Source organism: Seriola aureovittata, chromosome 15, assembly GCF_021018895.1.
Source record: "Seriola aureovittata isolate HTS-2021-v1 ecotype China chromosome 15, ASM2101889v1, whole genome shotgun sequence".
Taxonomy (NCBI): domain Eukaryota; kingdom Metazoa; phylum Chordata; class Actinopteri; order Carangiformes; family Carangidae; genus Seriola; species Seriola aureovittata.
Window position 1 is genome coordinate 17,654,253 of NC_079378.1, and position 15,111 is coordinate 17,669,363.

A 15,111-nucleotide genomic window follows, 5' to 3' on the forward strand; every position below is an offset into this window, starting at 1 on the left:
TCAGTCCTTTGGGCTCCAGTCCCTAAAGAGTTTCTCAGCAAGTCTCCCGTCTTCAAGTTTTCCAAGGACCTGATTATAGCAGAGACTAACAGGCTCTGTCAGAGAGCTGGATGATGAAGAGGTTGTCTCCAGAGGCCTTCATCTTGTGGATTTTCTAGCACCATTTGCACTAGAGAGTGTGTCTGTGGTGTTGGATAAAGAGTTAGGACTTAGAGTTAGGAGAGTTAACACATCTCTAAAATAAGTGATTTTTTTTTTTTTTCAACAGGAGACCTTTAAACAGAGGAGAGAGGAAGATCGGACAACGACCAGTCCAAGTCTCATATCCAATCTGGAAATAATGAAAAAATCGATGACAGGTTACTGTAAATAAACTAATGCTGCACAAAATATCAAGCCAGGGGTTAGGCCTCTTCCGAAGGGAAGGAAATAAGAAAAAAACAAAATTTATGTTTTGTCTAATCTTTGTTCTTTTTATGAAATATTGGATAATTTCACTTCTTTTGGCCTCATATTTTTTAATTGAAAAGTAACTAGTAACTACAGTCTTAGTGCAGTTGATAAGCTTGTATATGGAAGGTTATTGTGCATTTTATGACTAAAGCGTAAAACTTTCACTATTGCTTCTATAAACCATGAAGTTTATTTTCAGACGTGGAGGCATTTCAGATGTGACCTCTGGGACAGGGCAGAGCCCCCTGGAGTAATGAGTGTGGTCCAGACCAAACTAGCATCCTAGCTTCTGATAAGAGTGTTCATTAATGTGATAGCAAGTCATGTGATTCCATAGAAACACACAGCAGAAGTTGTCAGTGTTTTTAACAAGCTATAGCTACCTTAACACCTGGAAACGGTGCGGTCTGCAGTCCTCCTGCAAAATTGGTGCTCTATGCAAAATTATGTTACATGGCCACAGCAGCAAATACGCATCTTTATTCAATTTTGGTAAAGATATACATGATTATAATGGAGAAATGGTGCAAAGACTGGAAAAATGCAATGCTGAGGTCAATGACCTCTCAAGGTCACCAGAGTTCAGATACAAATTGCCTCCATCTGAAATAAAACCTTGGGGTATGTAGATTATTTGCGGAACCTTTCATGCTTTAGTCATAAAATGCACAATTGTTTTGCGTATCTGCCCCACTATCTCTATCTCTGTCAAATGAAGATGAATAGTAAAAAATAGTGGTATTGTTTTTTTAAAGAAATGTCAAATAAATAGCCTGACATAAATATCATATAAGGTGAAGAATTGATCAAAATAATAAACAAGCTGAATTCATTGAAATACAAGGTTTATAAAGAAAAATAACCACACATCAATAGGATAACCTGCTGAATTTCCTGATTGCTTTGTGCTGTTACTCACTATTCTCCCTGAGACAAGCAGAGGAGAGGCACCACCAAGAGGTTGTCCCAGAAGATTCCTCCGTCTAAAGCTGACATCTGGGCTCTTAACATTTCAAGGATTTCCCCGCCCTGCATCTCCCATCCTACCAGCCTCCCACATGTAGCTGCTCCATCTGAATTTACACACCTGGTGGGAAGAGGGGAAACACTTCAAGCAGAGGCTCACAGAAGATGTTGCAAAAACAGGACTTGTGATTGGGGTTTTTTGGGGGGTTTTTTTAGGGGCATTGGATGCAGTTTGGTTTTTCCTCTTATAACACTGAGGATCTCACTGAGGATGGATTGGCTGAGAGATTGTTGCTCTGGGTGTGTCTGTGTAAAGTCACCATAAGGAGTTTATTAACGAAAGTAAAGGTAAGAATAAGGATATGTGTGATCTGATGTATTTTCCATGATTTTCTTTTGTCTTTTTTGGTAGCATATACATTTTATTAAGATCCCAATGCTTCTTTTGTTAAAAATGAAAGTCAATTAAAAGTAATGACCTTCTTTCTGTAGAGATATATTATGAATTTAACAGTATTTTGGTACGTAAAACTAAGATTCATTTGGCATTTACAGTACTGTGTGTTTCAAGTGAAACAAACATAAGCTCTGTCTTATTATCTATTACTCAATTCAAGTTAATATTTATTTGCAATTGGAAATAAAATGTGTTTCCACCATGTCATTGGAATTTATAGGGTCTATAATGTCCTAGAGAGTGTCATACTAATCACTGTAATTTGGTATTTGTGATAGAGAAAATAGAATTCAAACCAAAATAAATATTTATTAATTTCTCATTTATTATTGACAACTCATTCTTCACGTATGCTTATTGTCAAATATCTAGATGACACAAGCAATACATTGGAATTAACTCCTATAATTTGTACAAAATTGCAATGTTCTGGGAAACTTCCTTGAGAAATATGGAACTATAAAATAAAGTGTTACCAAAATAAAAGTAAATAAAAACAGCCTTTTCAGGCTGCACTTACAGTAATAAATAGTATAAGTAATATCTGAATCAATTTAAGGGTGAATTACCAGTTTTTGCACCCTCCATTTATTTCACCCAGCAGCTGTCGGGTAGTTATAACACATACACCTTGGTTTCCTAAGTGATGTGGCTCCTGAGGGAGAGAAGCTGATTGGCTCACTGAGCCACAGAGCTTCAGACCAACCATGTGTGTGTTTTCGTTAATGATCCACCAATTAGTCACACAATGGTAACAGTCATCTAAACACCCCGTCAGCTGTCTGTGCTGCTCAGGGAGGAAGTGTGTCACTGCCCTCATGTTTTCGGGGGGTGGGGGGATGCTACTCTTTGTGGATGGTGAATTTCCACCACTTGAAACTGTATTTAAAATAATGCAGCATCTGCATGTAACTGCACTGAGTTTCTCTTGCAGTTGCTTCAGTCACCACAGCAACCACCTGCTGTGTGATGGGCCAGTTAAGGGACTGTGGCAGACAGTCCCAGTTGTCCCCTGTCCCCTGACTATAATCTGTCATACGCACCATATACACTGAGGCTCCCTGTGAACTATAAACACTTTCTTCTCCTGCCACAGTGTAACTGCATGAAAAGCCAACTCCAAACATTGTTCAACTCTCCCAGTCATATTGAACAGACAGCTACAAAAGTGTCTTTAATATGAGTGTTTATGCACACTGTCAGAGCTGAAGATGACCGGCCAGGCGGCAGAGAGAGAACGGTCACCCCACAATCTGTCAGTGAAGACCACCTTGGAGGAGGAGATCGAGAGAGCTGAGAGTATTCTCAGCAGGTGATGAGAACAATTCAGTCATTTGTTTTTATGTACTTGTCTCAGAGGTTTGTTCGAGAGAAGTAAACCATGTAATTTACAAAAAAGTGAAATGTCATATGTTTGTTTGTTGGTGTATTTTCTCTCTGTTCCTCCCAGGGTGCCATCTGACTGTGATGACACTTCCTCAGAGCTACAAAGAATCGCCACTCTCGGCGCTCACAGAGGCAATTCCAGAAATTCTTTTCTAAGGAGCGGCGCTATCTCAAGGTAAAAACTGCGACAGCCCAGCTGTGGCCCATCCGCCTCCTTCACAAATCCTTCAGAAACTGACCGCCACTGATGCATTATTGTTTCAAACAAAGGTTTTCTTACTTTTTTAAAAACAGCCCACAACTGTTTCTGCAGACAAAGTTTGAAATTCGTACAGAAAATGATGATGATCAAAATGTTGTATAGGGACCATGAAAACAGAGAAAACATTTTCCATCTTGTTTTGTCAATGTGTAAAACTTCTTCTTGTTGTATTTTAAGTTGTTTGTTTCCCAGAATCTTGACAAAAAAGTACAATAACTTCATAGAAACCAATGAAATCAGTTGTGAATCCAGAGCGTTTAAGAAAGTGTATAGACTAAAATTCTAAAATTTTTCATTTGTTTATAGAAAGAGCTCAATACTCATTGGAGGATTAAACAATTAGTAGAAATCTAAATATTTTATAGCAAGAGCATATGTTCAATTTCACACACTGAGAAATTCCTTGATGCCAAGATAATGGATCTTTTCTTGAGGGATGTTTTCCCAAATAATTTAATAAATTAAAACTTACTTGTACCATTTTAAACATAACTCGTAGAATCGTTTGAACTAGTGAGAGTGCAGTCAAGCTAAATGGTATTGGTTTCTCAATATTTTCAATAAACCTGATTCCTCTCAGTCAAAAATAGGATATCACAATTAAATCTTACAGTCGTCTATTTTAGTTTCCTGATGGGACATGTCGGGAATTTTTTTCATCACCCATTCACTTGCCCCACTGTCAGTGTGTTTTACCCAACCTGGTGAGACTGCCAGTCCTCTCTCTGATGTTGTTGTACATTAATAACTATTCATTTGTTTATTTTTAACCTGGGTCTGAATCATTATGCAGCTCCTTCAAGATGTGTGCTTTTTGTATCACTGTCATTGTTTTCATGTATCCTGGTACTTTAACACAAGTGTTACAAGTTGTTTTGACTGAAACATCATTCACGTTTAATTTCTAATGAGATGTGTGTGTCTGTTCCTCATGTGTGTGTCAGACTGGTGAGCCTGGTGGTTAGGCTGAGGGAATGGGCACACAGGAGTCTGCTGGAGGAGGAGGAGCGGCCAGACTCCTTCCTGGAGCGCTTCCGTGGCCCTGAGCTGAGAACAGCCCCCAGCCGCATCAGCAACACACAACCAGACGCCAACGGCAACAATGCTAAAGGGATCTTTAAGTATGCCTTCCTGCCACCTTGAACCATGACTATGGACTTTGATGAACACATTACATTACATAACACTGGATGACCAGTAAAATTCAAAATAATTTTATACCACAAGAGTTACAAGGCACCTAATCAGCACACAAGCTTAGGGCATGTTTAGGTTTCAGGGTAAATTTATCCCAGCAGTCACCACAGAGTTACACTTGAGCAAATCAGATGAGCACTTGGGGCTTCAGGGCAAAAATTAAGCTTCCAACTGTCCCATTAAGTTCATAGACAGGTCCTGCTTGAGATGATTTTTTGCTTTGCTATGTCGGGAAAAGAAGTTGAACTTCCAACATAATACATTAGAAGACAACACCTCAAAGCCTTAAAAATGACATACATACAATACACTGTTTGAATCATAGTATTTATTGTGGAGGTGTTGTTTTGCATTGCCTTATGTCTTGCAACTGCTTCTGTTTTTCTGCATATCTTTACAGTAACATGTACTACTTTATAGAATTATAAGCCATAGTTTTATCTGAGTGTGTTATCTGCGATCTCTCTATGTTTTCAGGAAAAAGTGGGATTTGTTTGTGGTGTCCCCATCCGATAACGCCTACTACCGTTGGTTATTTGTCATTGCCACAGCAGTGCTGTACAACCTGTTCCTTGTTGTTGCAAGGTAATAACCCCACAGTAGTCATCTGTTTAGGCCCTGCAGCCTCCGGAGAATGATGATGGATGTAGTGTCCACTTATTAGGCTAAGTAAACCATTTTTCTTTTTCTATCCACAGGGCATGCTTTGACAAGTTACAGGTGGGCAATTACATCTGCTGGCTGGTGTTGGACTACCTCTCTGACACTGTATACATTATGGACACTTGTGTCCGACTTCGCACAGGTAACCTATGAAATACGGCTTCTGGCATCAAGACACAATGCAGTGTTAAGCCTTAAAGACCCTATGTGTAAACATCTTATGTGATTAAAGATGATATCTTTCAAATTATTCTGATGGTATATGTTACTGTTTGTTGAAAAATGTGACAATCCTGTTGTGGTTGGCATTGTATATGTCGCTCTCAGCCCAATACCTAAAAGATTCAGTGTTTGGTAACATTTGAAATGCTGTTACAACACAATGCAGAATGATTCCCCTCAGTATTATACAATTGGCATGATTTACATTTGCACCCAGGTCACAGGATATCCAGAAGCACAAAGTCAAAGGCAACACTGGCTTATGTTGCATTTGTAATATTAATTAAGCCAGGTGAGGTGAGTTGTCCTTAAACTACTTGTGTCATTTGGACTTATTATCCTCGACAACAGAACACATAAGCGAGCACAAACTACAAGCACATAAAATGTTTAAAGCTGCATTAAGTGATTCTTTTATTCTATGGAGAGCAGAACAAAGTATAAATACAACACTGACATTTTATCACGTAGAAGGTTCGAAGCAAATAGTTGCCATTTTACACACCCAGCAGACACAGAGCAACATCAGCATTTATTTTGGGTCATGTTTCTGTGCTCACGGCAAATGGAAGTCTGATATTCACTCTCCGTTAGCTCTTTTCTGGTTTCCACTAACTTAAGTTAGCAGATCTTTTTCACTAAAATCAGGTGCCTGCTGCTGCTGCTGGAAACAAAGTAAATGAGAGTAACCGTACCAAAACAATGAGACAAAAGCAGCTAAAAAGGGTGAGATGATAAAAACCCTGAAAGTTTGTCACTACAAGTCATACTTTTCATATCAAACACTGTAATCTGATCCTTTGTTGATATAAACATTTTGAGTAGACCAGCTTTAAGTTTTTTTCATCCACAGTACAGCTTCATCTCACGACATGAACTGATTTTCAGAGATAAAACACAGCAGTGAGCTGAGATGAGATGAGGCATCACTGCTCAACTGAATTTGTGCTCAATCTGTCTTTCCTCAGGGTTCCTGGAACAAGGTTTGCTGGTGAAGGACCACGCCAAGCTAAGAGACAGCTACGTCCGTACACTGCAGTTCAAGCTGGACGTGATGTCCATCCTGCCCACTGACCTGGCCTACATCTCCACTGGCATCCACACACCACAGCTCAGGTTCAACCGCCTGCTGCGCTTCCCACGCATGTTTGAATTCTTTGACCGCACAGAGACGCGCACCAACTACCCCAACATCTTCCGCATCTGCAACTTGGTGCTCTACATCCTGGTCATCATTCACTGGAATGCATGCATCTACTACGCTATATCCAAGTCTTTGGGATTTGGCTCGGACACGTGGGTATTCCCAAACACCTCCAAGCCTGAGTACGCTTCCCTGACTCGGAGTTACGTCTACTGTCTGTACTGGTCGACTCTTACTCTCACCACCATTGGAGAGATGCCTGCACCTGTGCGAGATGAAGAGTACCTATTTGTGGTCTTCGATTTTCTTGTCGGGGTGCTGATCTTTGCCACGATTGTGGGAAACGTTGGCTCTATGATTGCCAACATGAATGCAACCCGTGCTGAGTTTCAAGCCCGGATCGATGCTATCAAACACTACATGCACTTCCGCAAAGTCAGCAGAGAACTGGAGACGAGGGTCATTAAATGGTTTGATTACCTCTGGACAAACAAGAAAGCGGTAGATGAGCAGGAGGTGTTGAAGAACTTGCCAAACAAACTGCGGGCTGAGATTGCTATAAATGTACACCTGGAGACCCTGAAGAAAGTGCGCATTTTTCAAGATTGTGAGGCAGGACTGCTGGTGGAGCTTGTACTCAAACTACGACCACAGGTCTTCAGTCCAGGAGATTACATCTGCAGAAAAGGGGACATAGGTAAGGAGATGTACATTATTAAGGAGGGGAAGCTGGCTGTGGTGGCTGATGACGGGGTCACACAGTACGCTCTCCTCACCTCTGGCAGCTGCTTCGGGGAAATCAGCATCCTGAACATAAAAGGTAGTAAAATGGGAAATCGTCGGACAGCCAACATACGCAGCTTGGGTTACTCTGATCTCTTCTGCCTCTCTAAGGACGACTTGATGGAGGCAGTGACCGAGTATCCAGATGCTAAGACTGTGCTAGAGGAGAGGGGCCGGGAGATCCTGATGAAGGAGGGTCTGTTGGACGAGACTGTAGAGAGTGGCGGGCTGCAGAAAGAAGACACAGAGGAGAAGGTCGAGAGGCTGGAGTCCTCTCTGGACACACTTCAGACTCGTTTTTCCCGTCTACTTAATGAATACACACACACTCAGCAACAGCTGAAGCAGCGCATCACTCTTCTGGAGCGGCAGCTGGACCACATGGACTGTGGCGCAGATGCAAACCATGACATGGATGCGTATGAAGAGACGGTCAATGAAACAGACCCTGTGCCTGTTGCTGATAATAATGTGCAGATGGAGAACAGGAAGAGCACAACATCAAAACATTAACTGTCTCACCGAGAGACTTTTAGATTTCCTGAAGTACTTTGATACAGACTCATTAAGAGAGTAGGAAAACCTCATGACACCCTTTTTAACTTCCATTGAGAGAATGTTTTGTCAGTTTAGCTGAGTGTAAAGAGACGTCTGCATGTCAATAAACAAGAAAAGAAAGCTGACAACACTGCTGTGCCCATGCAGTCTTTGGGTTCGTGACTGTGCCAAAACCAGCTAGATGAATGTGTTTAAATTGTGGCTTTAAGGTTTCTTTCCTGAAGATGCTTAATCAAGGTACGGTAAACACACATGAGAAGAAAAATAAAAGCTAGAGTACAAGTTTAAATTGCTGGTTGTTATAGTTGTTGGGTCACTCGTAAACATCTTGTGTTGGGTTGCATCAGTGGAGGGATTCGTTCTCTTGAAATATATTGTGCTCTCGCCCTGTGCACCTCCTCCCTTGCTGCCCCTCCTGGGAAAAAAGTCCAAGGAGAGTTGGTTGAAGGTGATTGCTGGGTTCACATACACAAACAATTATTTTCCAGTGTCCTTATTTTCCAGGTTGGATCTGAATCAGACACACTGTGGGACATTTAAGGGGAGTTTTTGCTTTGAAAATGGTTTTAAACTGTCATGAAGTGACTCACTTGCAATTTGCAGTTGTTTATATTTTTCAGTTGTGCTGCAAATGGGTTTGCTAGTCTTTTATTAAAACAAGTAAGATGCTTTGTCTTAGTTTACATTTAGTTTCTCCTATCTCTATTACACACTGTGAATTGAGGGGCCGGGGATTTTCCAGTTATTCAGCCTCAACATTCCAGGATACAAGTCAACCACATGAGCAGTGATGATAAGCAGAGCTGGAACAATGCTTCTGCAGCAGAGCTGCCTATAATAAAGAGGCAGGAGGTAGTGAGTGCATATCCCCTGCAGTCCCTGAAGGAGTGGGTGGGCTAAAGTGCTAAAATCTCCAGTTACCTTCTGTAAGCTGGTTAATGCATTGGTCTCGCTTTTGTACGATATTAGAAACAAATGACAGATATAGCTCCTGATAGACTCAAATATTAAACGTTTTGACAACAGCATATGAAGATTGCCATCTTGGCCTAAATATAACCTTAGTATGAGATCAAATATATAATCTATATATGGGCTACATTTGATGGAAAAGTTTAATGTTTGACTTCCAGGTCACATATCATCATTGTTACATGTAATGTAATCCTATATTTTTATGCAAGAGTCGACTTAATTGAAAAATATAATTGAAATTGGGTTGAAACAATAATTTTTTTGTAATCTAGACTTGTAAAAATCTTTCATTTTACAACCAATTTTGTCCCTCAAATCACGGAAATCAGATATGTGTTAGATATGTGTGGTGGCTGAATGGCACAACATTTAGTCTGCCTGTCTGGGCACAACACATTATTGAATATAGATCAGTCTTGAAATAAAAAGAAGTATTAACTCATACTAATCTATCAAATTAAGGGACAATAACAAAACACTCGACCAATCACAGCAGTGTATCTCAAAAGACTGAAGAAACGCAGCCCTTCACTGGTGATTTAAGCAGCACAGCAACAGCTCAGTTTGAGTGTTTCAGGCGTATTTCACTGATACATATTTTCAGCCTTTTTACGGATTGGATTCAACAGGAATCTTTATAATCTTGGAGCCAGATCCTTTATGTTAAGAATAAAGTGTTTGCCAACAGTCCAATGAGATTTGGTAAGCAGTGATGTCATGTAATTCTTTGCACCAATCAGAATTTAGCAACATTTGAATCACAATCTGATGACACGTGTTGAACTCAAACCAATCCCACAAAGTCCTGATAAAGTAGATTAGATGAGTTTTTGGGTGTTAAATTCTCAATAAATACCTGGAGATGTTTATAACCTTAATTGTTGCTTATGTAGTTGTGAATATTTAATGTTGCAGAGTAATACTTATATACAGTACCAACATAGGACATTCACTTTGCACTACATGCAGCTGTCATGTTAAATTCACTGAAATGAACATGCTGCTCCATCTGCACATACACTGTTGTCAGTTCCATTCAGCTTGCTTAACAGGTGCACCCCATTATCATGTCCCCTCCCACGCAGCTCCAACCAACCCCCTACACACTTTTGCCACCATGTGCCATGTGTACAGGACAACTGGTGCAGTGTTAATAGGGTCTTATGTGCATGGGCATTGTAGTGAATAGAGGAAATAACATGAACCTTATCAAAGCAGGATAGTTTGTACAGGAAGTAAATATGTACCAATATGTAGATCTGTTTAAAACATGTACCGCCATAAATATGATGTTTTTGTAAATGTGGATCAAGTGGTGAGGACTTTCAAAATATAAAAGCAGAAAAAACACATCACATATGATATTTTTTTGAATATAACTATATTGTTTGTACTGTCAAAGAGTAACAGCTTACAAACTGCATCTGAAAATCAAATTTGGGGATAACATCCCCCGATCACGGGGATTCACGCATTGCATGAAGTGAATGTATCTACCGTGTATGACAAAGTGTGACAGCAAAGGTAGCCGCCTCCATAATAAGCACAACTATACATTTTTTCTTTAATGCATCAAGTTAGGACAAATATTTCAACAAAAAGGATCACTGTTCAAGATACTGTAGAAATTAGACCAAAAGAAAATATGATTTCTCTCGTAATAACTGTGATTGAATGTGAAAATATAGAGAAACGGTGCAGGGCTGCTCATATGTATCGGCAAGGTGGAAGGCCGCAACATGCCTTCTGTGGTCTGTGCACTGATTGGCTGAGAGTATCCACTGGGACAAATGCGCCAGCTAGCGCATTCGCATGTGCAGGCTGTGCTTGGGTCCATCCACCCGCTCCAACTTCTCAAAGTGTTTCCTAGCATTACGGATATTGATGAGAGTGGCTGCAGATGCTAGAAAATAAACACATGGATCATTATTATTACTATTATCATTAATATTATTATTATTATTATTATTTTGAGTTGGTTTCTTAACTATACACTCAAGGCAGAGAATGGCTCTTCACTACTTACGAATGGATGGGTCTGACATGATGACCATGACATATGTGTTGGAGGTGAAGACGTCAATGAAGGCCGCAAAGTTGGAGTTTCTCACTTCCATGCTTTGGAAAGAGGCTGCAAGTTTACTGGAATAAAAATATTTTTTTTAAAAATCAGAAACATCATAAAAATGCTGCAGGTGAATAGGGCAGTAAAGGTGATGTTTTTGCAGAGTGAACTTACCTACAGCTGAGTTTGAACTGCTTAATAATGTTACTGATCTTCTCAAACCGGTGAGCATCGCGCTGCTCTTTGCACTGATAGTGAGAGATCACCTGCATTTGCAAAGCACCATGGAAAATAAGAAAGAAAAGACTTTCATTTCTAGATCCAGATTTTCTGCCCAGAAGCTGTCATGCCACAGGAAGCAGTTGCTCTTACCAGGAAGGTGGCTCTCTCAAACAGAAGAACTTCATCTGCCTCAATGATCTGTGCAAAATTTCTCAGGTTTGTCTCCAGCTGCTGGACGTTCGGGATGAGCTGGTACACTATGCTAGACCAGGCCTGCAAAGATGAGTAAAAATGTGTCTTAGACTATCCACTTTATCAGCTAACAATTCAACATACAGCCAGGCAGATTCAAAACCTTATACAGGGTTTCGTCCCAGATCGATGTCCTGAAGCACGTGCAAGCCAAAGGTCTGGACAGTCTCTTCAGATCTTCTTCACGCTCCTTAAAGATCTGTAAAGACAGTGAACACAGTAGAGTCATTGGGTCACAGGAAACCAAGGACATGAAGCAGTTAGCTTTCTGTATTCTCCTGTAGTCCAACATCAAAAACAATTGAATACATAAATTAACTACTTACTAAAGTAATGATTTTATTTTTAATTGATAATGATAGATCATTACAATTAACATTAATTGCAATTAAATTAATATTAACTTTATCTTTCTATCTTTCTACTAACCTTCATTCTGCACCTTCCCCCTTTGTGCCACTTAATGATGGAACTTAATGATTGCTAATGCTAAAATAATTTAACATATTTAAAACAACATCATCATCATTATCTGATGCATACATGACGTTGTCAGTAGCCTTGACAGCTGTGAAATTGTAGGAATAATATTATGGGATACTGATTTTTGCTCACAGTGTCATGACTGGGTGACCACTTTCAATTGATAACTTATTTCTATGTAAGAATTACTTTTGTGAGAAAGGTAAAAAGATAAAACATCATTATTATTTTATTCATTTACTTTTTTCATAAATGTATTAATTAATTTCATTTTCACAGGGACAACCATCACTTTTAGCTAGAATTACTTGAATATACTTATAGGGCACCACATTCACCAAAGGAGGACAGTAGCAGCAAGGTTTCTGGTGAGTGTGTGAACATGACATGACAAAGAAAGCAACAATGTGAAAGTGACAGAAAAACAGCATTTCACATGAATTATGTATAAAATGTCAGGTAAAGCTCACCAAGTCCCTCTGGTCTTCCTGCACCAGGTCCATTTTGTGCACGAGGCAGAACACTTTGGCATCAGGGGAGTTCTGCAGGATGGCTTCCAGACACGACTGGTAGTAATGCATGTCTTTCTCCAGCTCGCGACTCTCAACATCAAATACATAAATAAGCACCTCTACATTTCTGAAAATGTTGTCCCTCTGGCTGGTGAAGTAGTTCTCCATGAACGTGTCCTGTCTGATGTGTAGAGAAGAGCACAGAGCAGTGTTTAACGGGGGTTTATCAGATTTGGTAAAACACTATGAATTAAAGTAAAAGAGAGATGTACTTTACCCTCCACAGTCCCACAGGTTTAGAACCAGATTGCCAAGAAACCGTACATGGGAGTGCTCCACGTCAACTTCATTGAACAAAAGAATGACAAGAATTTTTTTAGATGAGATTAAAGAAACACTTGGGATCAAAATATCATCTTCATGTGCTTTCAGTGCCCTTACTTGTAGCTCCAAGGCGGCGTGTGTCTCGAGCTATGTAATTGGCAAAGATGATTGATCTCATACTGGTCTTTCCAGACCCACTTTTCCCCATCAGTAGCACCTGAAAGCATAAATGCAACAGATTTGACCATCACTAAAATTGTCTATACTCTCTACTTGTGTGAAGGATAGTCAAAGAAATATTCAGACTTAAAGAAAAACAGAAAATCCATGATGTAAAAGTATTCCATTAGGATGTTGTAGCTAGTGGAGAGGAAGCTAATTTCAACAGCTTTACACTGTTTAATGTAAAACAATGTGCATTATTGTATTAACTGATTCTGTGTTTTGTACATAAGATCTTACATGTATGATAAATATTTGACAAAAAGCATGTACATTGTTTTGTTTTGATTTCTGTTTATTCTCTGTAAAATCTATATCTCCACACAACAGTGTAAAATTTTGCTTCAAATAATTCTCCATGCTGTCATAAACATAATTTTGGGGAAGAAATACCCCATTTCTTTAACTTTTAAGTGAATTTAAGTGATTTGCCAAAAACAGACACATTAAAGATAATGAATCTTAATTGTGCCTAATAAGTCATTATAGTATGTTAAACTTCTCATCAGGCTGCTTAAAATGAAAAAAATTAATTTAGAGAATGAAACTGATGATGTGTAATTTGTGCTGAAAGTGCAGAAAAGATGTGAGAACTTTCCTACAAAGTTATTACAATTCCTGGCAAGCAATCGTTGAGCAATCCCTTTGACTCATGATTTTTGGTTATGGAGGGACTGAAACACTAAAATACCAAACACTGCATATCAACATGTACATTTTTGAATGTTTATGAATACAGCCTCCTGAATCACTTTGGGGCATTGGAAAATAGCTAAATGCTTATCATTTTGAAAGACTGGGTAGAAGCATGAAACAGTACTGTATTGAAGTACAGCACATGAGTAAATGTACTTCACCACAGCTTGTGATGTTACAAACAACCAGTGATTTTACTGCTGCGTCACCTTTTTCTTCATTGCTGTGCTTGACATCCCCCTCAACAGACACGGTGTAGAGTATTTCAGTGAGCTGCAGGTCAGATGACTTCAGTCGGTGTCTGTTGCAGCTCTCCCCTTCCTCTCCTTCAGCTGCGGAGCAGACACAAATATTTTCACCTAGCTGCCACTTAGCTCTGATGAAGCAGAAAACCATGTGACTACAGAGAACACGTTTGAACTCTCAAATGATGGACAAGTCCAAATGTTTAACTTTATCGTTAGCTTAGCAGACACAGAGGAATATATAAACATCTTACTCATGTTAATTTATAACTATTTTCTCTGTTCCGGATAAACACCTAAGCTAATGCTAACTTAGCTAGCACGACAGACTGTCCAGATACATGTCAGGTATCCTAGCCAGGCTAAACGGCTAACTACCTAAGTTAAAATTCAGCGGTGTATCGTCTGCTTACCCCGTTACTTATATTCAAGCAGCTTTAGACTATGTTTTTTAATTGGTTTCAAGAATACAGTTGTACACATTACTTGGTGGAAACAGGCAGTGAAGTCAAGATCAGCTGCTTCCTGTTTACGACAAAGTCACATGAAGTGATTTGGGCTCTCTGCCCTGAGTGTTGTCTGACAGGTCTTGTGCTGTTTTCACCACTAAAATCACGGACGGATTACATGTTTATGGTTAGATTAAGGTTATAAATAGATCAAAACTCAGGTTAGGGCAGTTATAAGGTTGAAGTAGAGTTGAGGCAGAGAATTAAATGCCTAACAGACACTACCCAGAGAATAGAAACCCTGTGTTTTCTTTCTCCTCTTCCTCTATGAAGTGTTAAAATAGTTTTGTTTGAGTCGATATTAACGAATTTGAATTTAAAACTGCATACTGCATACAACTGTCGATTCAAATATTATTTTTAAAGAAATTGTATTTCTGTTATACGCCTTTAAAGGCACTCAGATGCCTTCCATAGAGAAGTCTTTTCACATTTCAATTTTCTTTTCACATCTCAATTTATTTTGAAAGGGTGCACAGGAAGTGTTACTATGCTATCACGCCTGCGAACAAGCG

The 15,111-nt window shown here is 39.5% G+C and overlaps 2 protein-coding genes across 3 annotated transcripts; one reads left to right on the plus strand and one right to left on the minus strand.

The window, feature by feature from the left end:
* The first annotated feature begins 3,087 nt into the window (after nucleotides 1–3,087).
* Nucleotides 3,088–9,135, plus strand: cnga2b (cyclic nucleotide gated channel subunit alpha 2b). The gene is made up of 6 exons (XM_056397957.1): nucleotides 3,088–3,188; nucleotides 3,327–3,437; nucleotides 4,469–4,620; nucleotides 5,168–5,306; nucleotides 5,420–5,526; nucleotides 6,575–9,135. Exons 1-6 carry the CDS (start codon nucleotides 3,088–3,090, stop codon nucleotides 8,044–8,046), a joined length of 2,082 nt encoding a protein of 693 aa, XP_056253932.1. The 3' UTR covers nucleotides 8,047–9,135.
* Nucleotides 9,136–10,428: 1,293 nt separating this feature from the next.
* On the minus strand, nucleotides 10,429–14,685 carry rraga (Ras-related GTP binding A). Of its 2 annotated transcripts, none has more exons than XM_056398131.1 (10): nucleotides 14,574–14,685; nucleotides 14,052–14,174; nucleotides 13,042–13,141; nucleotides 12,878–12,944; nucleotides 12,559–12,781; nucleotides 11,709–11,804; nucleotides 11,504–11,626; nucleotides 11,306–11,397; nucleotides 11,093–11,208; nucleotides 10,429–10,969 (listed from the first exon to the last, which is right to left on the minus strand). In XM_056398131.1, the coding sequence occupies exons 2-10, from the start codon at nucleotides 14,076–14,078 to the stop codon at nucleotides 10,866–10,868; spliced, it is 948 nt and encodes a 315-aa protein (XP_056254106.1). In that variant the 5' UTR covers nucleotides 14,079–14,174; nucleotides 14,574–14,685; the 3' UTR covers nucleotides 10,429–10,865. The 2 variants fall into 2 exon arrangements, with proteins under 2 accessions (XP_056254106.1, XP_056254105.1); XM_056398130.1 differs by having other exon boundaries at nucleotides 14,501–14,655.
* Nucleotides 14,686–15,111: the final 426 nt, after the last annotated feature.

Bases quoted from the DNA above. Each gene is read 5' to 3' on its own strand.
- cnga2b (XM_056397957.1), top strand. From the start codon at position 3,088: ATGACCGGCCAGGCGGCAGAGAGAGAACGGTCACCCCACAATCTGTCA. The intron at 4,621-5,167 runs GCAACAATGCTA...GTTTTATCTGAG, and splicing joins CACACAACCAGACGCCAACG to TGTGTTATCTGCGATCTCTC. The intron at 5,527-6,574 runs GTAACCTATGAA...GTCTTTCCTCAG, and splicing joins TTGTGTCCGACTTCGCACAG to GGTTCCTGGAACAAGGTTTG.
- rraga (XM_056398131.1), bottom strand. From the start codon at position 14,078: ATGTCAAGCACAGCAATGAAGAAAAAG. The intron at 11,805-12,558 runs GTGAGCTTTACC...CTGTCTTTACAG, and splicing joins AGGAAGACCAGAGGGACTTG to ATCTTTAAGGAGCGTGAAGA. The intron at 11,209-11,305 runs GTAAGTTCACTC...TTTTTATTCCAG, and splicing joins CAGTTCAAACTCAGCTGTAG to TAAACTTGCAGCCTCTTTCC.